Source organism: Eublepharis macularius, chromosome 9, assembly GCF_028583425.1.
Source record: "Eublepharis macularius isolate TG4126 chromosome 9, MPM_Emac_v1.0, whole genome shotgun sequence".
NCBI lineage: Eukaryota > Metazoa > Chordata > Lepidosauria > Squamata > Eublepharidae > Eublepharis > Eublepharis macularius.
The window spans coordinates 97,708,527-97,735,179 of NC_072798.1; the positions used below are offsets into that span (position 1 = coordinate 97,708,527).

The 26,653-nt window shown below is 43.2% G+C and overlaps 2 protein-coding genes across 3 annotated transcripts in view; one reads left to right on the top strand and one right to left on the bottom strand.

The window, feature by feature from the left end:
- Positions 1–158: 158 nt before the first annotated feature.
- ARMC10 (armadillo repeat containing 10) lies at positions 159–12,520 on the bottom strand. Of its 2 annotated transcripts, none has more exons than XM_054987994.1 (6): positions 11,794–12,520; positions 10,133–10,278; positions 8,856–8,990; positions 5,349–5,525; positions 3,168–3,239; positions 159–1,785 (listed from the first exon to the last, which is right to left on the bottom strand). In XM_054987994.1, the coding sequence occupies exons 1-6, from the start codon at positions 12,086–12,088 to the stop codon at positions 1,531–1,533; spliced, it is 1,080 nt and encodes a 359-aa protein (XP_054843969.1). In that variant the 5' UTR covers positions 12,089–12,520; the 3' UTR covers positions 159–1,530. The 2 variants fall into 2 exon arrangements, with proteins under 2 accessions (XP_054843969.1, XP_054843968.1); XM_054987993.1 differs by having other exon boundaries at positions 10,133–10,281.
- Positions 12,521–13,369: 849 nt separating this feature from the next.
- FBXL13 (F-box and leucine rich repeat protein 13) overlaps positions 13,370–26,653 on the top strand; it is a 174,046-nt gene continuing 160,762 nt past the window's right edge. Inside the window, 2 exon segments of the mRNA XM_054987798.1 lie at positions 13,370–13,520; positions 21,331–21,434. Of these exon segments, the coding sequence (XP_054843773.1) occupies positions 13,446–13,520; positions 21,331–21,434 (179 nt within the window). The 5' untranslated portion in view covers positions 13,370–13,445.

The window sequence follows — 26,653 nt, forward strand, 5'->3', positions numbered from 1 at the left end:
CCCACCTCTGCAGTCTCCCAGTCATTCCTTGTAGCAGGAGTGTTCAGTCTCAGGGCTGGTTATTTTTATTTCGGTCTTTCAGCAATCAGATTAAGATCTCATCTAGTATACTTTCAAAACAGAATGAGGACCCTTCTCTCTCTCTCTTTGGTATCTCCCCCCCCCCAATGTTATGACCCCTCAGAGGTGCATAATTTGTGGCTCTCCCAAGAAAAAATAATTTTAAAGATATTTCCTTCCAACTTACTGTAACCATGAATAAGCAAAAGGAGTGGGGAGGGAATACTGTGGGGATATGCAGGCCCCAACACAATCCCACTCCTCTGACTTTGCTTTAGATGTACTCAGGACTACCAGGTACCGTATCACCATTTTAAAAAAGAGAATAGCCTGTCTTTTAGGCCATCCTCAACTATTGTTTCTCTTCCCTCATGAAAAGAAAGCAGTAGGCCAGCCCCACAGAGAGAGAGCACTAGGTTCTGATACAGGAGGGCTAGACTTTGCTCTTAGGGAGATCAGTGGGTGATTTTAAAATAGACGCAGGTTCCAAGAAGCATCACAGAAACCCAAGTCTTCTGGGGACTTGCTGAGGAACAGTGTTCAAAGTATTCCCCAGCGGTCTAAGGCACCCCTTCTCCGAGCGGCACTCTGGACAGCATGAAGAACTCCTCCTTGCAGGTGGACCGTTCTCTCTCTGCCTCTCCAAGTGATACCTGATGCTGCTTTGTGGTTTCACAGTTCTGTATTGCCACTGCAGAAAAGTCTCACTAGACATTCCACAATTTAACCAGTACAATAGCTCCGCTGTTCTAAATTCTAAACACCACGCACGTTTTCTTTACACGGTAGAAACTTTGTTATCCAGTACATGAATATCCAGAAAATTCATTGAAACTTGGCTGTCAACTGCTACAGAAGCATATCAGAAATCAATAACCTAGGTGGGTATCATACCTGTAACATTTTGCACAACAGCCCAACTTAAATGAGATGCTGAGCGTCTGCAATATTGCATGGGTAAATTCTTCTCACCAACATCAAATTTCAATGAGGCCTTTGGGGGCCTAAATAAAGTAGCCAAATCTTAAATTTAGTTGCACCAATAAAAAAGTGCTTGGAGTGAGCACAGCAACCAATTATGATAGGTACCTAACATTCTGGCAGCAGTACAGTCAACTTCCTTCAAGGTTACAGTGAAAATTCCAGTCTATCAGATTGCTACACTCAAGCACAGCTGGGCAGACAAGAGTTCCTGTGTAATACCTTCCCTACTCATTTCACTGGAAAGAACTACCCTTACCCCACCTGGAGTTTCTGCCGACCTGAATGAACTTCACATCACTGGAGATATATCATGGGGCCAAATGTTTAGTTAGTCTCAGGCTCAGAGAACGCAGAGTCCATGTGTGTACTGGAGCTCCCACCCTCAAAAGAGTTTGTATTAAGCAGTAAAATGGAACTCATACTTTCCCCATACACAATTCACATACACATATTAAATACGGATTTTAACATTTCAATCTGATTAAACTACCGCTGCATTATTAGTTTAGCAACTTGTTCTTTAACGTCTTTGTCATGATGGTGCAACAGATACACCAGTTTTTGGGCAAACTGAGTTGAATTCCCCCAAAGCATGGAAAAAATTGATTCTTCACTGTGATGTGGGGCAAGAGTACGCTCTTCTTTTTTCATATGCTGTGTCAAGTTTGTGGCAAACACCAAAACTCTGAGTAGGACTTCCTTGTTTATGCAGCTATCAAACATGGATAATAGGAAAGGTGCCTAGAGGATTCAAATGCACACAAAAATAAAATAGCTGGTTATGGTCTTAATAAGTGTGAACAATTGCTGTACACAAATGGTTTTACAAAAATCACAAACTATTTATAGCTAAGTATAGTTGGAAGGGTTAGAACGGAGACTAAATTTTCCAGTGGCAGAATGGAACTTTCTTGTCTCCGACTGATTGCCATAAAGTGCTGCTCCTGGGGGATAAGGGACCATGAAAAATGATATTGGGGCGGGGGAGGGATCTATAGTGGGAAGGGAATTCAGTGGAAAATGCAGGTTTAGTCTGGATCCAACTGGAAGTAATTAACAGTCTTTCAGGCATATCAAGAATGTTTCAGATCAGTCCAAATCACATCCTTCCTCTTGAGAAAGTATTGGCTTATAGTAAAGAGTCCAGTAGCACCTCTTAAAGACTAACCAACTTTATTGTAGCATAAGCTTTGGAGAGCCACAGCTCTATTTGTCAGATGCATCAGATACTGCAGACTAACACGTTTAACTCCTCTGGATCTACTGGCTTGTATTTTGCCTTCTGAAAAACATTTTCACTCTGGACTCTAAAATGTAATTTCCTGGAAGAAGTTTCTGTTTCTGCTTAAAAACCGCTGTAGTCAAGCTAGCCAGTCATCTTGTGCATACGTCATTTTTTTTAAATCAGGGAGGTATAATGGTTATCTTGCACCAATAGGAAACATTTGGGCTGATTCATTTGTCTGCGTTGCTTGTGACGCTGACCCTGGGGCAATGCCCTCCCCAGCAATTCTCTGGCAGCATAAGGCAATATTCTGTTTGCAAATAATCAGCTAATCAACCCAAACTATTTGTTTGATTGGTTAGTTCTGCTAACACAATTGGTCAAGTGGAGAAACTGCTAAGTATTGCTTTAATAAACAGTAAAAATATGGAATAGAATTTATTCCAGGAGTGGGTTTTTTTTAGATACAGCATAGGCAAGGAAATATAATTAAAGCACTCCAATATCTCTGTGCACAGAGCTTCATTAAAATTTGGTATTGTCAGAATTTATAATTGGTGCCAAACCTCAAAGTCATTTGTAGAGAGAAACTGGAAGACATTGAAAAATGCCTGTTTAGGAGAAAAAGAGTACAACTACCATGGCATACTCCCCTTTTGTGAGTTCTACTATTTTCTGATTAATGGCTGAACTGCCCAAGGCCTACTCCTTCACACTCTGAGAGAACCGTTTATTTTGTGTGGGGCAGAAGGATCTCCAAAGCAGCAGCTGGAATATGGACTACGTCCCTTCTTCACTCTCTCAACTAGCAATTAGAAACAAGCTTTTAAAATAAATATTTGTTCAAACACACAAGACAACAATGATTTCTGGAAAGAGCACAGGAAAACTGACTTACCGGAGCATTGAGAAGATGTTCTGCCATAGCTGGATTTGCTGATAAATTCACAAGCACTTTTAGAATCTGGGTCTATAATAAGAGGGGGAAAGTTTATTTGACTCAGCCATGTAACTGGAAATAACTGTGCAACCTTGCAAAGTCTCCCTTTCTGGAACAATTCTCACAGTTGCATCCGAGTTTGTAATCCTAGCACACTGTGAAGTCTCATTAAATTCAGTAGGACTGACTTCTGAGACCACAGGCACTGGATGGGCTTCGCACTTTCAGCAGCAAAACAGGTTCATTAGAGCAATGATGTGTAATCTGACACCAAAGCTGCAATGCAGCAGGAGGCATGTCGGCATCCTTTGTCTTCTGGGACCTCATCCTCTGCACCAGTCTTTAACTTTAAGCTGAAAAACTGGGTGTGTGCATAGGTGTAAACTACCAGGGGGGGGGGCTGAGGGGCTTGAGCCCCCCCCCGCAACTGGTGAACTACATGGGGACTGAGGGGCTCAAGCCCCCTTGGATTTGGCCGGGGGGGGGGCAGGCAGTGACAAACTTACATGGGGGACTCAGTTATAACGGCAGATGAAACACAGGACTGTCCACCTTTTCTGTTGTATCATATTACAATTTCCACGATTCTTTGGGATTGTTTCCTGTTTTTTGCTCTTACATATTTCTGTGTTTATTAAGAATTCATAATTTTTAAAAGGAGTTGCAATTTACTGGCTCAAGAGATGTAAGCAGGAAGCCTAAAGTTTACAGAAACTTTTTCCAGCTAAAACACAGGCCCTTAGTAGTTCCGGTGGCACCAGATGCAGATCACACGCTCACCCTCCTGTGTGAGTGTGTTCATAACTCTAAGATCTAATGTTTTTTATTCAGTTTCTATTAAACAAAACTCTACTTTTATATAAATACACACAGGGCTTTTTTTCTGGGAAAAGAGGTGGTGGAACTCAGTGGGTTGCCCTCGGAGAAAATGGTCCCATGGCTGGTGGCCCCGCCCCCTGACCTCCAGACAGAGGGGAGTTGAGATTGCCCTGGCCATCTAAACTCCCCTCTGTGTGGAGATCAGGGGGCGGGGCCACCAGCCATGTGACCATTTTCAAGAGGTTCCGGAACTCCAATCCACAGCATTCCTACTGAAAAAAAGTCCTGCATACACACAATTTCTTGCTTCTTTCTTTTGAAAGACAGAGGTGAGGGGATGAAGTGCCATCTTGTGGCACCAACTTGTTACTACGCTCATCTAGATGAGGTGTACTGGACAGAAGGAACTCGGGTTGAGACTTTTCTTGCAGATGGATGACAAGAAATTGCTTCCCTGCTCTGGCTGAAAGGACTTCACTAGTTAATATCTAAAGAGATGTTTCCCCTCAAATTCCCTCTGCAGTTTGAAAAAGCCCAGAAGCTATTTTACTTTTAAAAACTTACACTAGCTATCAAGGGGGAAAAAATCAGCATGCTTTCTTTTCCTTTCTTTTTTTTTTTAAAGATAAACTTTTTATTAACTTTAAAAAACAACATACAATGCGTAAACAGGAAAACAAATTACACAATGTTAAAGTCAACTATAATACAAGAAAAACCCAGATAGCTTATAATATACTACCAGTTTTCAAATATAATATTAACAAAGGAAAAAGAAAATTTGCTTAGAGAATTGCAATATACCTAAGCAGAGAGGGAGGTTCCTTACAGTTTGTATGAAACCCAACATATTGCTCAGAAACACCCTGAGACAAACAATAAGTGCTTTGGAGGGTGTGTATCATTGGTTAATACGTAGTCAAAGAAAGGGAGCCATTTTGTCATAAAATCAGTTTCTTTTGGAAAATGCTGAGATATATAAATAGAATCATAAACTTTCTCCTGGATATAATAATCCCAGACTCTGGAAAACCAACTGTCGATAGATGGGATCTTGGGGGACTTCCAGTTAGCTGCCAAAAGGGATTTTCCGGCTATTAGGAGGTCATTAATTAATTCTTTCCTAATGCTTGGGATATCCATGTTGTCCCATTGATTTTTCTTTTCCTTTCTGATTTTAAATTGTTAATCTTTCTTATTTGCATGCCTGTTTCCTATTGACAGAGTGAACAGAAACAAACATGGAAAGCAAACTTGAACTTTAACTCACAGGAGAAAACAGCATGCTCAAGATTTTACATCTCCGAGAGTATATCATACCTGTGTTCGTTCATCACCACCCGAAAGCAAACGGAGAAAGCATGGGATGTAGCTAGTCATCATGTAATGATAGTAATTCGTAACAGACATATTGGTTAAAAACCGAAGACCAGACAGCTGCAGCTCAGAGTTTAAGGGGGAGGAGTCAGCTTCCTCACAGATTTTGGTAATATATCTCTTAGGGTGGGAAAATAAAAACATGATTATCACAAACATAACCAAGATGCTGTCATTAAGTACAGTATAAATATTAATATATGATTTCTGTTAAAAAAAACAGTAAAAAATAATCAAAGACAGAGGCAGACATCATATATATAGGCTTGGATCCTAAGCTCCCCCTTCTGCTTGGAGTAAGCAGTTCCATTTACTGACGGGGGGGGGGGGAGTTGATTGATTCCCCCTCTCACTACATTGACCCCCATGATGTTCTGGAAGGTTCAGTGACCCACAGAGGCACAATCTCAGGGGCAGGAATGGGGAAAGCTCATACTGCACAGGATCCATGCCATCAAATTTCTTTTTAATGTGACAGTAAGTACTGGCAAAATAATTTCTCAGATTGAGAATCCTTCTGTTAAGTATTCCAAGGCTGAAATCACACATGCATTGTAAAATGCTTTAATCATTTTACTCTTATTTAATCATTTAACTTTTATTTTGAAAACATCTAATTTGCCTTTCTGTCACAAGGCATTCAATAAGGCTAACATTTGTTTAAAAACAACTATAAAATGATACTAAGAAATGTTCAACTAGAATTAGATCCAAGAATCCAGCAGAGAAAAAATCAAGATGTTATAAAAAGGGAAACATGATTTATATTTGGTTAAAAGATGGGTAAAGTAGGACAGATTTCACCTAATGCCTAAAATACATCAATACATTAATATAGGTATCAACTGAACTTTACAGGAAAGAGTACCACAGCCAGGGCACCATCTCTCTCCAGTGACCACCCTCCCATCTTTTTAAGGCAGGGGTATGCAGAGAAAGACCTCTGAAGAAATATCTTAACTGAGAGGCAGATTAAGAGGGGAACAATTAGTTCTTAAGATGTATTACTGCCAGTATACAGTAAATATCATTTTCCCTTCCAGGTAGTGCCTACTTGGATACTGACCCATATAGCCTTGAACTGAGACTCTAATGTAACATTATATCTTTGCTGTCACCAGAAAAGCCAGATGGGGAAGCCTGCCTCCCTGCCCTCCTCCAGCCCCTGGTAAAGACAACTTCCAAGTCAATTTCAGACAGTTTCACCTACCAAACAATTTCATGCAACTTCAGGACCCTTCATTCATTTTAAGCGAGGTGAAGTGCCTCATTTCACTATTGCTCCCCTGCAGAACTGGCAAGCAAGCAAGCACTCCCCATGTGTTCCCCTCCGCTACACCAGTGTGAGAGGGAAAAAGGCATACAAAAGTGAGTATTTCTACAGGCAAAATACGGGGGGTAGGGAACTAAAAAAGCATTTCAGATCCAAGATATGTTTCCATGTGACACCAAAACTGCAAAGCGGTTAGATTTTGATTATAAATTCACCTTTCTGCAAGGCTATCAATTTGGAAACCTCACAGAAGTACATTTAAAACTGCCTTTCGGTCTTTCAGACCTGCACAAGCAACAGCACAGCACAAGAGAGGCTCAAAGGGCTTTAAGTGGCGTGAGGAAGTTTGGTGAGCGTTATGGTCCGAGCTTTTTTTCTTAGGCGACCTCTCAGAGATATCAGATCATGGGCTTTCCCTTCCGCTCACCTTCTTTCTGATTTTCTTAGAAGTTGACCCACAAGCATTGGGTATGGTTTTTCTGCGCATCTGCCCTCCATTTGCATTTTTACTGCTGCGGAGGCAGTTTATTTCTTCCTCATGTGCCTTAAATAATCAGGATTTTCAAGTGGAGGTGCTGTCATCCGTGGTGGCATTATCAGCGATATCACAGCACCTGCCCTCCTTTTTTACTTTTTGTGCATTGTATCACTATATTAATATAACAACTGATTTTTTAAAGACAGAAACACACTGCTAGCCTTTGCATGGGGAAGCCTAAAAGGAGAGCAACTCCACCACCCATAGCTAAGTCCTCCCCCGCCGCTGTCCAAACCCGGACTTACCCAGAGCCGGGATGGGGAGGCGCTTGCAGGGCAAACTAACCTTTTGGGACAGAGTCCCAAACAGCAGCGGCGAGATGCTTTTCAAACTGCGCTGCTTTTTCTGGCACAAGAAGTGGCCAGGCCACACCCCCTCCACTGGGCCACCAGGGCATATGCAATTTTTAAAAAGCAAAATATCAATTCCATAATGATATACTGACCTCCCATTATAATTAAATGTGCAGCAGGTTCTCTGAATTTGCAGCTTTCATTTTTTTAAAAAAGTACATCTCTAGCCCCTTCCCTTGTGGAGATACAAGGAAAAAGGCCTATCTACACAAGGGAAGATGATAGAGACTTTTTTAAAGTAAAAGCTGGGAATTCAGAGAACTTGCTGAACTATTATCACAATGGTAGGCTGATATACTGATATGAAGTCAACAATGTTTTAAAAAAAGAACCAAAAACAAACCAGGAGAGGGGGAAGGAAGGGGTGGGTGGGTTTGATGATGACAAATGTCCAATCATTGACAAATACATTGGAAGTCACTAGGAATTGGCAGGACAAACAAAACTGAAATAAACCCTACACGCAAGGAAAAACTCAAGCCAAAAATCAGCTTCCAGAAAAAGATAGGGGTAAAAATGATCTCAAACAAACTGGGAAAAAGCTGGGGGGGAAACAAACAAACGAAAACTAAAGGAAAAAAAGGGGGGATCAAGATAAACTGAAGCAGTATTGGGGCCAGAACTGATGGGGGGGGGGAACATGCAAAAAAAAACAAACCCTTGTCTAATATTGTAGGTCTTATCACTCCTATTCACAAACCAATTAATCTAGAACTGATTTACTGTAAATCTGAAAACTAAAGCTAAACCTGCCCACCATCAGGAGAGCTGGCTTAGTGTAGTGGTTAAGAGCGCGGGACTCTAATCTGGAGAGCCGGGTTTGATTCCCCACTCCTCCACTTGAAGACAGCTGGGGGACCTTGGGCTAGTCACAGCTCTCTCAGAGCTCTCTCAGTCCCACCCACCTCACAGGGTGTTTTATTGTGCGGATAATAATGACATACTTTGTAAACTGCTCCGAGTGGGCATTAAGTTGTCTTGAAGGGCAGTATATAAATCGAATGTTATTATTATATTATTATTATCACATCTCTCCATAAGACATTCATGGAACACTGCAAGAATCATATACGATAACCCAGGTTTTATCAAGAGGTAGTAATAGTATTTACCTACTTCAATATCATTATTGAGTCTCACCAACATCTTACGTTAAAAACAAAGCCAACATCGTAACGGCAAAGGTCTCATTAATTCTATTGTAACTGAATTGCTCTCACAGTTCTTTATTACTTCATTATAAATTCATACATCTTTTTATTGCACAGTTTCTTACTTAAACTTACCTTTAGCTCTTCTTGATTTTTAAGATTCATACTCAAGTTATTAAGAGCATTCAGTGCTTTTTCTTTAACACTAGCAGTTGGAACTGAAAGCATGTTTCCGATAACAGAAAGGCCACCTACATTTCGAATTATATCCTACAAGTTAAAAAGGAAAAAAAATACATTAGTTATTGTCTTAATTAAATTTTCTAGAGTCAAGCAAACTTCCTCTTAACTTCAAAGCAAATTCTGCCTGACCTGATGAACAATTAAGCCATGTAGTTTTACTATTGTCTGATTCATGAAAATAGTATAAATACTTAAATCCAAAAAGCAATCACCTATATTATTATATTTATTTCCAAAGGGCTTCCCATCCATAAGCACACGGGAGCTTTTCTGGAAGCTCTGCCCAGCGCACACAGATCACTTTTGGCTCCTCTTGGGCCCACTAAAAGCCACTCCTGAGGGTTGGGGAACTTTTGCAATGGCATGGATATGAGATAGGCAGGGCCAGCGCCACCACTGAGGTGGTGAGGCGGGCGCTGCGGGCGCCGCGAGGTTGGAGGGGGCGCTGGAGGGGGTGCCAGGGACGGAGGCGCGCCCCATGGAGCTGGCATACATGGCCCACAGCTGCTGCTGCAGCTGGCCAGCCCCGCGCCACCGCCACCCCCCCCCCAGCTGGGCGCAGCAGCTGCGGGCCAGGCACGGCGGGCGGCCAGGGTGGTGTGTGGAGTGCGGGAAGCCTCCTCATGCCGCCCCAGCCACCCACCGGCCAATGGGCCCGGCTTTGCTGCATGATGTCATCATCATGTGATGACATCATCACGTAGTCCAGGGGTGCACGCGCGTGCTGTGTGCGCTTGCGCACGAGACGAGAAACCCTGGCGCCAGAGGCGGACATAGGAGGGTGCAGCTGGGAAGAACTAGTAATCCTCCAGTGTGGGCACTACATATTTTTTGTTTCTGAGGGAAAACTAACACATTAAGAGTATTCTAATCTAAACACCAACTCCTACTTGTTCAACATGGTCTAATGCTATGATGGAGTAAATGTCCATGGAATTGTTGAAGATTCCAGTAATTGTATTGTCATACTGTGGAAGAATGCATCATTCCTGCTAGGAAACAATACGTGATTAGAAGTTTTTGGCTACCAAACAGAAGCCCAGGATGCCCTATTTAATACTGCCTCAACGCAAGAAGACAAATAACATTTCGATATATTACAATGTCATCATCACCTTTGTCCTTTGTATTTCCTTTTCTGTGCACGTTGGTTAAAAAAGAACACTAACCTGATTGGCAGAGAAAGCAGCACTGTTGCTCAACGCTATCAAGGCTCGTTCCTGAATTATGGGATCTTCCACAGACTCAAGCAAATAAATAAGACCCTGTATGTGGTTTGCCTCTAAACCATCAGGAGATTTTGGAAGATTGACACCTGCTGGAATTCGAAAACACACATCTCACCTAAAGTCGGCAGTTTTTCCATAGCAGATATTTAACAGGGAGAGGAGAAGGAGAGGGAGTGGGTTGGAGCAGCGTGGGAAGGGCTACACAGGGCTATATATATTCTCCCTAGGGTCCTCTAGTTCAGTGGCTGTCAGCCATTCCAAACCTGGTACCCAGTTTTTTTAAAAAGAATTTTATTTAAAAGGAAGACAATAGAAAGTGCATAAAAAGCTTTGATAGTATACGAAGTAGTAGATTTAGGCTCCAACAACAAAAAGAAGCATATATGAGATATGTAACAGCACCAAATGCTACTCCTCTCCCTCTCCTTAATTACTTATACCCAAAATTTTATGATTAATATTCTGTATTCAATCTTTTACTTCATGTTTTATATTCTGCATTTTTAAGATCTTAATTTTATAATTAATTTACGTCCATATTTTAACTATTCTTGATTTTTTTCAGTTTCCAGCTACATAATAAAAAATCTCTCTGTTTTTCCTGAAACTCCTGTGTCGGTCTGTTATGCATATAAGAAGTTAGTTTAGCCACAGATGCACATCATGTGCATCCATTCATCCCTATCTGGACAAAGTGCCGTCTTCCATTTTGCTGTGTATACGACTCTCGCAGCTGTCACCATATACTTAAAAAGTTCACCATATACTTTTCTAATATTACTCAGTAAGATATTTAATAACATATTTTTAGGATTCAGCTCAAAGCAAAGATTTAATATCTTTTGGAACCTGGTGCCCAGTTTTAATCCCCCAGGAAATATGGGACTGACTAAGATACAAGCATATAATATGGTTACATGACAGGAAGTAGAGCCAGAGTGATAATTTCATTGGTGTCAGAGTCAGAACTGCGGGCAGCAGATCCAAGAAAGAGCAAGCCCTACACCTGGTGGTTTATGGGTCAGAAGAACCCTCTCCTGCCAAACAGGCCCGCCTTCCTACCACACATGAGGCTACATTATACTCAGGACTTTTTTTAGGGAGCATGCACTGGTTATGGAGTAATGACTCTGTTTTATGGAGTACCGGCACTTCTTGGGCATTTGGAACCTGGGCTGAAAAGGGAGAACTTCAAAAGTACAAGCACCTCTTTATTTGGAAACACACACACACACCCTGCGCTTATAGTGAATCAGACCCTTGGTCCATCAAGGTCAGCATTGCCCACTCAGATTGGGATCAGCTCTCAGGCATTACCTTCCAGGGATCAATTCTGAAGCCTTCTGCAATGCCAAGCGGATGCTCTACCACTAACTCACGGCACCCTCCCCATCCTCCTGCTCCACCTGTACACCAAGAGGCAGAAGGTGTGTTGCACCATTCCTCTCTTACGCACGTGCACCAGCAATAAGTTTTTCCAAAAAAGTACGGGGGGGGGGGAGTCATGCCTCTTTCGGGCTCACCACTGAACAAGCAGCCTCAGACCTGGCCATTTCAACCCATCAGTTGAAGACTGGGGCTTGGGTTGACCCAAGCCTTACCTTGCTGGAGGTGGCTGGCATCCTTCTGCCCCGTGCCAGAAAACAACTCAACACCCGAGGTAGGTTGCAAGGAGCCTTGTTCTGGAGGAGCCACCTGGCTTTCTTCCCAAGAGGTGGACCCCGGGATCTCCCCGTGGTCTTTCCCGACGCTTTCTTTCCCTTGCCTCCCTCCTCCGCCTCCGTTTTTTCTCCTCCCGGAGGTCGCTCTGTAAACCCAGTAACAGACCCCAGCCCCCACCACCAGGCCCACCAGCCCGGCTTTCACCAGGGAACCTCTGGAATCCCTCAGGCTCATTGCCAAACTTGTCGGGCTTCACAGACCGTCCAGACGTGCGCTGAGGATCCCGTGTTCGGAGCTCCCCGAAGTTTGTGACCGTTCCGTCTGCAGAAGGGGTAGAAATAGGGGCGGTCCCCCCCCCCCCCATTACGGAGAGTTCCGAAGATGGAGTTCCCAAAGCACGTCTGGAGAGGGAACGGCAGGTCTCGCCGCGAGAAGGCTGAGGCGACCCGGGGCCGTCGTGCGAAGAGGCTTCTTTCCTGCCAGGAACTGAGGACGGGCTCCTCCCAATGCCCTGGAAGAAGTTCCGCGAGTTTTTCAAACATGCCGGTTTTGAAGGTGCCTCGGGGCTCCTCTTTCGGCTGCAAAGGGGGCTTGGGCGGCTCTTGAGGGCTCCCCTCAAAATACCCCCAAGCCCACCGCTGGGAAATCGCTTCGCCAGCCCCGAACGCGGTCAAGGCCTCCCCCCCCCGGTCACGTTCCCGGCTGCCATCTTTGTTTCTGGCGGGGCTCTCGAGAAGGGGCCGCCCGAGACGCTGACCGGCTTTTCCCGGCCCCGCGGAGGGGAAGGAGGCGGCGTGGGAGCCGAAGCCCCAGCGGGCGGGCCACGCCGCCTCCGTCCACACGAACACGCGCGTCCGGCCCCGAGAGCGGGCGGGCGTCTCATCCCCCCCCGCCCCAACTTAAGACGGGCGCTTTTGTAATGCCTCTCAGGGCACGCCGAGTGACAGGCGGAAACGCAACCGGAGAGGCGCTCTCTCTCTCCCCTGGTTTTTTTTGGGGGGGGGGGTAGTAGTTTTTTATTATTGATATGCAAAAGTGACAATAAACTTAACTATTTACACTTGAGTTCTACAGAAGAGAAGCAATAGAATCTATAGTTACTAACGCAGCTTCACGTTTAGATTGTAAGGAAATTATATAAAGTTCTGTCATTTTTTGTTACTTTTAGATTGTGCTCGGAAACTTCTTTACCTATTGGTTTAAAGTGTGTTTATGAATGTAAGAGAGAGGGATAAACTGAATTTGGAGCCGATATATATCTTTCTATAACTCACACCCTACCACAAATGTTGTCGGCCTCATGGGTGCTACTGGACTCTTGCTCTTTTCTGCTGCTACGGACAGACGAACACGGCGGCTGCCCACCGTGAGCTGCACCCCAATGGCCGTTGTGGAATGAATCCGTCCTCTTCGAACTAACGGTCCTTTTGCCAGAGCTGCGAACGTACAGCCCGCATTTGCAACGCCCGGCCCCTTCTGCCTGCCCCAGTCGGTTTCGGCTGGCCGGGCTGCGGCCCCGTCGCTAGGCGACCCCGAGCGGCGGCTGCTGCAGGGGCCGTTGGGCGGCGGGGCCCCTTCGCTGGGCCCGGCCATGGCCACCTTTCGAAACACGGACCCCGCGCTCAGGAGCTACTTCAAGAAATACTCCATCCCCGACGTCTACGAGGTAACGGCTTTCCCCGTTCGCTCCGGGGCAGGGCCTGCGTGCCGGCCGAGGGAAAAAGAGACGTCCCGCGGGGAATGAAGGCCGCTCCTGCCGGCTTTGGGTTCCCCTCAGGGATGAATTCTTCACTCCCTTCTGGCCAGGGGGACGTCATGCGTTTTTGTTTTCATTCCTCAGTCAATAAAAATACAACGCCCCTCTTTTTTTTAAAAAAAGGAGACCGTTAGAGTTGTCTCATTTTTCTTTTGGGATGAATTATTGACTCACTTCCTGCAAGTGGGGTGTTACAGGCGAATGGCATTTTGATTTTAAATATTTCCGAGGAACAATCAATTTAAAAATGTCACATGCACACCGCTTTCAAGAAGGAAGCATACAGAATTTTTGTCTTACATTCAGCTTATATGACTAATAAAATTTGTGGTAGGGTAGGAGCTTTCCTGAGCCACAGCCACTTCTTATCAATCAATCAATCAATCAATCAATCAATCAATCAATCAATCAATCAATCAATCAATCAATCAATCAATCAATCAATCAATCAGTCAACGGCAGGCGATCTACAGGTCTATTGTAGCATAAGCTTTTGAGAACCACAGTTCTCTTTAGCAGATCTGACGAAGAGAACTGTGGTTCTCAAACACTTATGCTACAATCAAGTTGGTTAGTTTTAAAGGTGCTACTGGACTCTACTATTTTGCGACTACAGACTAACACAGCTAACTCTTCTAGATCTTCTTCAGATCTGAAGAAGTGAGCTGTAGCTGACAAAAGCTCATACCCTACCACAAGTTTTGTTAGTCTTATAGGTGCTGCTGGACTCTTGCTCTTTTCTACTGCTACAGACAGATGGACACGGCTGCCCATCTTGATCATTCAGCTTATACATCTCTTTTGGTGCAGGTTTAGGCTAGAAAGAACAAGACCAGGATGATGGAAACAACCGTGAATGACTGGTATCACCTTAAAGACTAACCAGCCTGTATTCCAATATAAGATTTCATGGCCTAAAAACCCACTTGATCAGATGCAAGGGGTCCTCACTAGGCAGATATTTATATACACTGGTACAAAGAAATAAAATTATAAACAGTAGGGTCATAGTGAAAAGCTTGCAAATATGTAATTATGGGAAGTTCGCATGTGGTCACAATAGCAATAAATGGTCATTTCTCTAGTTTAGCTAAACCTACCTATAACGTTTGAGGCATGTCAGGTTTGCTAAGATAGTTACCAACAAGGAATGGAGAATCCCAAGTTCTCTTTCAACCCTCAGGCAGATTGCGGGGCGTCATGTCTGAGCCCCATCCATGCCAGTTTTAATGATCCCTGTGTTCTGAACCAATGTATCCTGCTGTAACTCGATGTCATTTTACCAATGCCATAACTATATCTTTCACAGGCTTTTACGGGTGTTTATCTAACGAACTGCAGCAGCTTCCAGTGTTTCTGACATTGTATGCTACTCACTCCCAGACTTTGCTATGTCTTGTTTTCTAGTGACTCAACTTGATATTACAAATATGTGGAACGTTCTCACACAAGAAGAGCACCAAAATCTTGTTTATGATTGGGAGGGGGGAAAGGAGCAGGCTTGAATGTTAAAAGAAGTCTCTCTCACATGATGTCATTCCTGCCAACTTTTACTCTTGCTGCTTAGATGTTTACCTTGCTTCTGAGCAGTTCTATGGACATATATGTGGAAATGATCTGATTTCTGAATAAAAACCATTTAACCAAGAACCTGCGTCTTGCTGCAATAGTCCAGGGATCTGTCTACCATATCCTGTCATCCATAGCCTGACACGGGGAACCTCAGGAGGAGAGGGCAAACTAACCTGCACCATATTTACATGAGTTCAAAAGCCTGGAAAGATCTATAATTCCAGTGTCATATGAGTATCTAAACTATTATTCTGTGAAACCAATCCAGACAAGTGGCTGGTGTGTGTGTGTGAAATTCAGTTTTCAATCAAGCAGGACATCTAAGAGCATTTTCATCAATTTCAAGAGCATTTTCAGTTTAAAGCACCATGTAAATTGCATTCTCAGGGGTGAGACGCTAATTTTCAAAAAGACCGTCCAGACTCTCTGTGCCATAAAGAAGACTGCTCAGGATATGTCTGGTGTGTTGCTTCTGTTATTATCAGTCTAGCCAGAGCTTTTTTTCTGGGAAAAGAGGTGGTGGAACTCAGTCGATTGCCAGTACAGGGGGCAACTCCTGGCGGGATGTGGTGCCCCTGGTACCACATGTGTATGCGCAAAGTGCGCACATGCTCCCGGGACCGCACAATGATGTCACTTTGGGTCAGCTGGAACAAAGGGGGAGCTTTTTAAAGTTTAAATCAGCCTCGGCAGAAATGGTCACGTGGCTGCTGGCCCTGCCACCTGATCTCCAGACAGAGGGGAGTTTAGATCACCCTCCGCGCTACTGCGCGCCACTGCGGAAGGCGATCTAAGAGTCTTCTCTGAGAGTCTCCTGAGCCCTGCATGTCTGGAGATCAGGGGGCAGGGCACCCGGCCATGTGACCATTTTCAAAAGGTGCTGAAACTCCGTTCCACTGCGTTCCACCTGAAAAAAAGCCCTGAGCCAAAAGCCTGTCAAATTAGGATGGCAGATGAAAGGAAAGAGGAGAGTTCATGGCCCTATGCCTGTCTGCCTGCTTTTCCATTCCAGGCTCTATATCCTTGTCCACTCAAAACCAAACATTGGCATCAGGTTTGTGAGAAGGAGGGAATTCCTAACCCGGGAGTACTGCAGGGTGAATCCAGACTCAGGGTTCCATGGTTAGCCATGATAGCAAGTCACCTGTCCCCTCCCACCTCAGTCTACATGCAGCTCATGCAGTCTACAATTCTAACAGAACTCAGGAGCAGGTGACTCTACTCCATGAGCCTAAACAACACACAATATGGGGGTGGGGGGAACAGACTGTTCCAGTGTAATGCATACAATAAATAGACCACAACCCCACCTATTGTTGTAGCCTCAAACTGTCAAGCTGTTGTCTGAGAACATAGCTGTACTTCTGACAATTTGTATGTTTTTTTACTGGTAGTAGTAAATTACTAGTTCCTTAAATACATCTTCCTTAAGTATAGCTCCTGTCTAACATCGTTACAGTGCAATCTGAAGAAGATTTACTCCAGTCTAAGCCCATTGAAAGCAATGGGCTTAGACTCAAGTAACTCTTCTTCAGATTCCACTGTTAATTACCTAAGGTGTTTACTCTTCTAGTTCATGTCCCAAACTGCAACTTCTGTGTGATAAATTGACCTATTGGCAATGAAATGTAGAATCTGAAATCAGAATGGTTTATGCTTCGAGATATGGAACTATATTATTCAGAATTTTAGAGATCTGTTCTGTATTCAGAGGGAAGGTGGCCCTGGGCCATATTAGAATTTTGTGTGCACTCCCACTGCCCCCCCCCCCAGACATGTTAAAGCTGAGGAAAGGATGAAGTTCATAAGTGATAAAAGTTTTTTTATGGGAGATAAATATAAATTGCATTTCCATTTTGTAAGTCCAATAAAAAGGAGTTTCGATTTTATTGTAACCGAAAACTATCCAGTTTAGAATAAATATTTCATTTTCCATTTTGAAACAGTTTCTGCTTAAAATGCACTTTCTATATTTATAAACTGTCCAAAAGCTCCCTCCAGCACTCATTGTTTCCAGACTTTCCATGACAACTTTAGTAAACAGATATTACAGCACCAAATATAACCTTTGAGCGCTCCTCTCCCCTCCATGGAGTTTATTCATCCTAGTGCTTTCTACAATGATTACTGGTCATGAACTTCGCTTTGATGCATTGCAAGTCAATGATTATAAAATGCCCCTTTGTATGGTGCTGATTTTGAGAAGACATTCCAAGGCAATACAAATAACTTTGTTAGTTCAAACTTCCAAACAAAACATACATATTCTTGATATAACATCTGTACAAGCATAGGCTGTTTGCCCTCAAAGTTTGATCTGCAAGCTGATGGACAACTTCCAAAATAAAGCCTTGATTACTCTTACTGAAAAATATGCATGGGGAAAACCCATGAAATCCTCAAAAGAAAGAGTGATCTACACAACTGCAAATTGAACACTTTCAATTCATAAATTGGAAATGTTTGGTTTGCAATTTTGTTGACCACTGTTTGGTGTGAGCAGTAATGGAAGTCAGTTCCTTTCACATCTTCTCCAGACGGAATTCTACCCAATAGTGCCCTGTAAGTTGAGAGGTCATGACAGTGAAAGTACAGTGTTAGGTAAACAAGGGCCGTTTTCACACAGCCACACGCCTGGAAGATCACGCGAAACTCACGGCATAAAATCGTCTTCCTAGTGCACACATGCCAGGTGGAGTGGACTCCACCTAACTTCCCTTGACTTGCATTTCCTGTCCCCATCTCTTCTGATCTGCTGCTCATCTATAGGAGACTATACTTGTAAGAAGTGAAGGACTTAAAACACCATCCTTTGTTCCTGGTTACAGAGACAGAGCGGTACGATACATCTTCCTCTCTATCTGATGCTATCCTTTTAATGTGTAGATTTGTACTCTCAATGAACTTTCTTCTTCTTCCTCTTCTTCTTCCTTTTCGTTTCCCTCAAATGCACACACACTCTCTCCATCTTACCATCTTGGAGGACACAGGGCTCAGTCCCTGCATCTACCACTATCCTAGCTTAGATAGATTAGATTCTATCTCTCCTTTTTCCTATCCTGAATGGAGTTCCTAAATAAAAGAACTCTTATTTTCCTTACTGAAATAAGTGGATTCTACATTTATCGCCTCATCAATGGGCATGACAATACCTAATAGAGGTGGGCATGAATCGCAATACAAAGCAAAAAAACACACAAACTGGGCCAATTCATGGTTCGTGAAAATGCGGTTCATGGGGCCACGTTTTCCACAAACTCCATGACTTTTTTTGCCCGGTTCGTGAGAGTTGTGAGCGGTTTGTAAAGCCAGACAGGCTGGTGCCGCCACCCACACGGGTGTATGAAACTGACAGCCCCATTCTCCTGCCACCCATAAACGGCAGGAAAAGGGGGCTGTCACTTTCACACACACCCTGTGCAGGTTTCAGCCAATTGGCTGAAGCCGGTGCGGGGCATGTGAAACTAACAGCCCCAATCTCCTGCCACTAGTGAGCAGCAGGAGAAGGGGGCTGTCACTTTCAAATGCCCCACGCTGAGTTCAGACGATTGGCTGAAGCCGGTGCAGGGAGTGTGAAAATGACAGCCCCCTTCTCCTGCTGCCCACGAGCGGGCTGTCACTTTCAGCTGATCGGCTAAAGCTGGCGCGGGGTGTGTGAAAGTGACAGCCCCTGAAACAATACTTAGAAAAAAATGGGATGTGAAGGGAGGACTGTGGCAGTTTGAGAATTATTAATTTGTGATTTTATAAACGGGAGAGAGAAGTAACTTTACCATTAATGGGAAAATTTCGTTATTAATTCATTAAAGCTAGTATTATCATTAAGGAGATTTTATGAAAAATATATAGTTTAAATAGTGATGTAGAGATTGGATATATTAGTGGATCTGAAATATAAAAGAATCTGAACATGTTTAGAGCAAGAGGTGTAAAATAAATATGATTTAGAAGAATTTAGTTGAAAATAAGTTAAATAATAAGATAGGTTAGGGGTTGGAAAGCTGTTGGAAGTCTACAAGGAGGGGGGAGGGAAAGGGTGGGGGTTGATATAATCTAGGTAAGATGGGGAATGTATGTATTATTAATGTACTCACCAATAAAAATTAAAAAAAAATGAAAGTGACAGCCCCATTCTCCTGCCACCTGTAAGCAGCAGGAGAAGGGAACTGTCTGTTTCAAATGCCCCGTGCCGGCTTCACCCGATTGGATGAAGCCTGCGCGGGGTGTTTTGAAACTGACAGCCTTCTTCTGCTGCTTCTGAGTGACGAGAAGGGGGCTGTCGGATTCAAACATCCCGTGCCGGCTTCAGCAGCCGGCGCGGGGCATTTGAAATGCCACGAACCACGAACCATGAACCAATTCATGAACTAGGAAAACTTCGTGGAATTTCGTGGTTCGTGGTTCATGGAACGCAACGAACCATGAATCACGTGGTTCTTTTTTTTCGGTTCATGCCCATGTCTAATACCTAACTGTGCTCTCTGAGTTCTGCTTTACTTATTTACTTATTTATCCTGCATTGCTTACAGTACTGACCACTGGAAATACAGTGTTTCAGCTCTTGTTTTGTGCAGTAATGTAACTCTTTTTTAAACTTGGGGGGGTAATTAAAAAGAATGTAAAAACACTGTTAAAATGGTACTGATTTATGGAGTAACAGGTTTAAAAATATTCTAGTCCAGTCCTCCAGGGGGAGTATTTGAAAATCTTGAAGCATTTTCTTACTGTATATTAACAATTTTAAAATGTGCACAATTGCGAGATTAACTCTGATTGTCTCCAAGTTAGTGTAGAATCCAGAAAGAGTGAAGGATATTTCAGGCCCACTAATCTGAGTGGGAGAGTTTAGTACATGCTTAATTCTGTTCTATTGAAATCAATGGGATTTTACAGAGTTCGGCAGGATTTTGCCCTCCCTTGAAACAGGAATATTTATCCTGTAGCTTCAGTAATAGATGATAAATTGACTCAATAGGCCATACACTGTGGTAGAATAGATCATCAAAATGACTCAGATTTTTGTTCAAATTCAAATATTTCCTAATAGTATTTCCTAAATATAATCCCTTATCTAAGCAACAACAAAAAAGCATCATGAAGAAAAATTTAGTGACAAATAATAAGATGCTGTTTATCAGAATTTTGTTGATAAAATGGGATCCGGCAAAAATGCAAGGTATTTTGCAAGAATTAAAAATTGCACCAGGGCATGTTAAGGTGCAACTAGAGATAAAATGTTTGCAACAACAGCTATCAATGTTAACAGTAAGAGATTTAGAGAAAAAAACTGAACTATGCCAAGCAGAGAAATTTCAAATTTGCCAATAAACTGGGAAGATGTTTGGCTTATAAACTGAGAAAAGAGACAGAGAAGAAAATGATTTTAAAATTGCAAGATGGGACTACTACGCTAACAGATAATGGGGCCTTATAAAACAGATAATGGGGCCTTATAAAACAGAATTTGCCTAAAATTACGGAGGAACAACATCAGGTGATGAACGGCCCAATAACGATTCAGGAACTGGTGGAAGCAATGTTTAAAAGGAATAAAATACCTTTTTGGAGATTATTTAATATGTTATAGTTTGTGGTAATAAAAAAGAAAATGTAAATGAAAGGGGAAAAACAGCCTGATGAAGACTGAATATGCTCCAGCAGCAAGGAATGTTGACAGCTATTATGAGAGTCAGTTAAAGAGAAAAAAAACAGGAGAAGTAATGGGAATAAACCTGTTCAGAATCCTGGTGGGGTAGATTTGGGGAGTACAGGAACCGCACTGGTTTTCCCTGCCTCTTCTGCTTGCCTTCTAACTATTAGTGCCAATTAAGTAACATTAACAGTATTTTGTCATAGGTCCTGGTCCCAGCATGTCTGTCATTTTAGGCCAAGTCCCTAATGATTAAAACCAACAAAGCCGGGAATTAAATTATTTGGAAAAATACACCCAGCTTCAAAACATGGAATGTTGTATAAGCTGACCCACAACACAAATGTCTAACATTTAAAGCAGAAATTAAATAAAGAACAAAACTGTAAGTTTTAACATGAATGTATAAAGGTAACATCATTCCAAAGTTAGTTTTGTACTTACATATAGGTGTACTTGTTAAATTAACCAGAATTATATATGTGCCATTTTTTGCAGGCTCTATTGAGTGGCTTATTAATTATGTGCCCAAATGACCCACTCAAGTTTTTGGAAGAAAAGATCAAAGAAATAATGGAAAATGGGCTACCTAGTATTTTATGGTAAGTATGTTTTGTATGGACTATATTGTAGTCTAGTGTAAAATAATGAAACAGGAAGAAGAGTTATCTAGTTGCTGTGAAGTATTTTGACTCTTAGAAAATGTTTGATAAAGCTTCTAACCAGTGATTCTGTAAATATATAATAGGATAATATATTTAAAAGGGATTAAAGCTAAAAAACAAACACAAAAGATTGAAGGACAATGAGTTTAAGAATCTGTAGACTCAGACCACCCAAACATGCTCTGGGAGGGCAGGAAGAAAGGGCCTGGTCTGAAGATCACTGTCTCTTTGTGGAAATGTAGAAACAGTGGATCAAATCTGAGAGCTGCTGACAGGACAGGTGCCTGTCGAGCCAGGCAAATCCATATGAGGAATGCCTCTCTGAGGGAGAGTAAATGAAAATTACAAGTAGCCAGTGGTTCAAAAGTCTTGCCCATGAGTTGCGTCCCAACTAATAGGAAAGAATCCCAAGACAAAGTCAGACTATGGGGCAGAGGCGTATGGTTGACCCGTACTGAGCATCAGCACCCTCCAGCACAGAGTTCTGGGACCTCTCTTTCATAGGATCATAGAATCATAGAGTTGGAAGGGGCCATACAGATCATCTAGTTCAACCCCCTGCCCAGTGCAGGATCAGCCTAAAGCATCTCTGACAAGTATTCATCCAGCCTCTTCTTGAAAACTGCCAGTGAGGGTGAGCTCACCCCCTCCCTAGGCAGCTGATTCCACTTTTGAACTACTCTGACCGTGAAAAAGTTTTTCCTAATATCCAGCCAGTACCTTTGTGCATGTAGTTTTAGCCCATTGCTTCGCGTCCTACCCTCTGCTGCCAACTGGAACAGCTCTTTGCCCTCCTCCAAATGACAGCCTTTCAAATATTTAAAGAGAGCAATCATGTCCCCCCTCAACCTCCTCTTCTCCAAACTAAACATTCCCAAGGCCCTCAGCCTTTCCTCGTAGGGCTCAGTCTCCAGACCTCCTGATCATCCTCATCGCTCTCCTCTGCACCCTTTTTGTCCACATCCTTTTTGAAGTGAGGCCTCCAGAACTGCACACAATACTCCAGGTGCAGCCTGACCAAGGCAGTATAGAGAGGGGCTATGACCTCCTGCGGTTTCAATGCAATGGCCCCTTTAAAAAGATAAGGGAGTTTTGCAGCACCTTGCTCCCCCCCCCCCAGTTCCCCTGGTCTTCTCCTATTTCTTTTTTTTAATTTTATGAACTTTATTTAAAAGAGAAAAAGAGACATTTGAAAGTGCATAAAGGATCTTTAACAGAATAATAGATTTAAGCTACAGCAAAAAATATAAGCAAGATATATAACAACACAGCTAAATTTCATAACATTACTCCTCTCCCTCTCTTCAATTATTTATACCCAAAGTTTTGTACTCAACAGTCTATATTCAAACATATACATCACATTTTATATTCAACATTTCTAAAATATTAGTTTTGTAATTAATCTATATCCATGTTAACTATTCTTAATATTTCTTAACTTCCAGCTACGTATTCAAAGAAATCTCTCCATTTTTCCTGGGATTCCCATGTTGTCTTCTATTTCTTTAACTCCTGCTCTTACCCTGTAAAGATATTTGCCTTCCAAATAATACCACCTGTTCTCCACTATTCTTTTCTAGAATTAATCATAACTTCTAATATTAAAATGGTACATTTTTTCCTTGGCTTTCTGTTTCTAATTTATAAGATGTCCAGAGAATAAGAGATTAAAGCACCATGTAATTTGTTGCATATTTATTGCATCATTTGGTTCTTTTGGAACCGGTAGCAGAGATTCTGCAGACAAGCATGATGCCAGTCCCTTACCAAGTGGAAGGACAGATTGTACCTCCTGCCGATTCTGAGTTAAAGATGTGCTGGCAGAATAAGTGCAGGTCTGGCAGAAGAAATGAGCAATTAGTATCAACATCACCCAGGCAAACTACCCGAAAGTTGTGTTGACTCAACTTAGCCCTCCCTGAAGGACAGAAAGTAGAAAGAGAACAGTAATGCCAGCAGACTCCCACGGCCAAGATGCTTTTGTCACTAGTAGAAACACATAATGCAATATTCAACACATTATACAGCGGAATGCCATAACAAAAGTGAATATGGAGACATGATGTCATATAGACATGGAGGTACCAATACCTAATCTATAGACATAGCTTCAGAGCAATTTCATGCCTTCAATCTATCCATTGCTTATAGCTATATTGAAACCAGGGCCGATTCCACACGGCTTACCTGAAGCCGGGACGTTGCGGAACATTGCGGATCATGCCGGGAAAAACGCGGAAGATAGCGTTTTCTCACGCGAGTTTTGCGTGATGTCGTGCGAGTTTTGCGTGAGAAAACGCGATCTTACGTGTTTTTTCCAGCATGATCCGCAATGTTCTGCAACGTCCCGGCTTCAGGTAAGCCGTGTGGAATCGGCCAAGGAATGCACAGAAAAGGGTGCACAAAATATCCCTCCCCCACTCCCAAACTTCATCTTCAACCCACTAAAACCTTTTCCTGTGCTGGCATGCTCTCTTTCCTTTAGGGAAAAATGTCAGTAACTGTGTGAATGAGTAGATTGACAGTACTCTATCTCTCTTACCTTCTCCCAACTAGGAGTGGGCACCCAAAATGTTTGTGGTTTAATCGACATCCAGACATCAAGGATACCATAAAAATATCCATGACTGGGTTGTATGCTATTATTGTGTGGTCTATGACCGTAATAAAGATTGACATAAAAATACAGTATCCCTGAAATTCAGGTAAAACTGTCTAATCTGATTCGGTAAGATTCAGATTAGACTCCCAGATTTATCTGGCCATTGCTCTCTATGGAGAAAGCTGTCTGAGGGTGGGCATTTTTCAAACAAACTCCACCCAATTTGCAGGGAACCTACTCCTTCCTGTCCACTAAAGACCTCCACATTTCAGAAAGATTGGACCCATGGGTCCATTTCTGTAGGTCCCTAAACAAGATGTCCCCAGCCACTCTCCATCATTTCCTGTGGGAGAAACATTTCCAAGGCTTTCCAAGCAAAGAAACCTTAAACAAAGGGGTAATCTCTGTTGAAAAGCCATTTCCCATAGCTAGTCCCAATACAAGACGAACCAATAACACAGCCAACAGAACCAAAGGAAACATCACCACACCAGAGACTCATTGGCGAATCCCCAAACCAAATTGAAGCAGGGGATACTGTGCAAGCTCAGCAAAACCAATATCACTCACATAAACCAGGCAGAACCCAGGGCCAACTGGGGGAACACCACAGAACGGAACAGAACACTGTCAGCCATGCAGCAGCAGAACCAAAGCACAAGGCAATGGCAAGCAAACACAGCTGTTAAAATTTATTATAAGGCGGATGCTCTCCCAAGGAAAGACTCAGAAAGTGAAAGGGAGGTGTAATTTTGGGTATCCCAAGTTCTCCTCTCTCGGCAGTCTGCTGCAGCCTATCCTGTCACTCACTGGCTCAGAACGAGACACTTCAAACTGCAGATGCCCTTCGTCAGTGGCTCTCCTGTTCCCTTCCACCCCTGCAATGAAAAGTCATTTACACACAAGAACAACAAAAGCATTCTCTAGCTTCCTTTGGGTGTTACTGCAGGTTTGCTTCTGCTTGTTTGTGGCACTTACATTGTGTCAAATCCTCTCCTTTTCCTACCAACTCTCTCTGAATCTTCTTGTTCCACTGGCAAAAGAACAACTTTTCTTGTGCTGCTTTTCTTAATTTTCTGCACAGATGTGTGCCAAGGTCCAAGAGTGTGCTGGCTTGGCTGGTATTTTGTGGGTGCGGGGAAGATTCCAACTTGGAGTGTGCATTTTATTGTGTGCCAACTGGATCAAGTGTCTCTCCTGCTGGTTTTCTACCTAAGTTTGACTTTGAGAAGAGTGCTTTTCCCCACCTCTCCAAGAAACTGACAGATGAAGGCACAAGTGTGCTTACTTCACTCACTCTGAAAAACCAAAGCTGGGAAATTGAATAGTGGCAAATTGACCTTCAAGAAGACCAACTGATCAACTCTGTAGGGGAGCAGGCAAATGCGATGAGGGCTGACAATGGGAGAAAACATTCTTGCTCTGTACACTTGTCAGTGGGCATGAGAGGAGCCTCTGAGCCACAAGAGGGAGGTCTGGCCAGACCACCTCTTTTTCGACCCAGTAGCACAGAGGTTTGGTAGAAAGCTATAGTCCCTGATTATTACCTCTCCCAAATCCTAGCTCACATGCCTCACTTTCCCAGAGGGCTGAGCACCTCCTTCCCCTCTGCAAGCAGTGTGCCTCTCCTGGCCTATGTATGCCACATCTGTCAAGAGAGCTCGTCTCTTACACAAGTGAGCCTCCCAGCTTCCTCAGCAGTGATGCCCTTGATGCAAAGGTTCATAGAATCATAGAGTTGGAGGGGGCCATACAGACCATCTAATCCAACCCCCTGCCCAGTGCAGGATCAGCCTAAAGCATCTCTGACAAGTATTCATCCAGCCTCTTCTTAAAAACTGCCAGTGAGGGGGAGCTCACCACCTCCCTAGGCAGCTGATTCCACTTTGTTAGACATATCCTGCCCTCCCCACATGCAGGCTTAGGGCAGCTCACAACAAAGTTTAAATACACATTACACATGAAACAACTAAAACCAATCTATTAATACATAATAAGGCACCAGTAATCATATCAGAGGTTGTATTGAAAACTATAAAGTACAGATAGTAGAAAGATAAAAAAACTATCTTTCTCAGGGCGGCCTGGCAAGGGCATTAACAAGGGGGGGGGGACATTGTCAAGCCTCAACCATACGCCCAGTGGAACATCTCCGTCTTACAGGCCCTGCGGAACTGCCAACAAATCCCATAGGGCCCAGATCTCCACTAGGAAAAAGCTCCCTCAGGCTGGAGCCAGGGCTGGAAAAGTCCTGGCCCTGGTTGAGGCCAGAAGAATGTCCCTTGGGCCAGGGAACACCAGTAACTGCTTATCAGCTGAGTGCCAATATATATATGTGTTGAACTATGTATATGAATGTGTGTGTGTTGAATTACTTCAGAAATTTTCAACCTCTGATTTCACCTGACCTTTCCCCTCTAAAGTAAATAAACTGGGGGGCCACTTCCCCTGCCTTTCCTCTCCACCGGCCAGGTGAGTAGTGGCAGGGGGTGGACAGTTGGAGGAAGGGATCTCCCACCCCCAATCAAGGGAATGGCAACCCTAGGTTTTA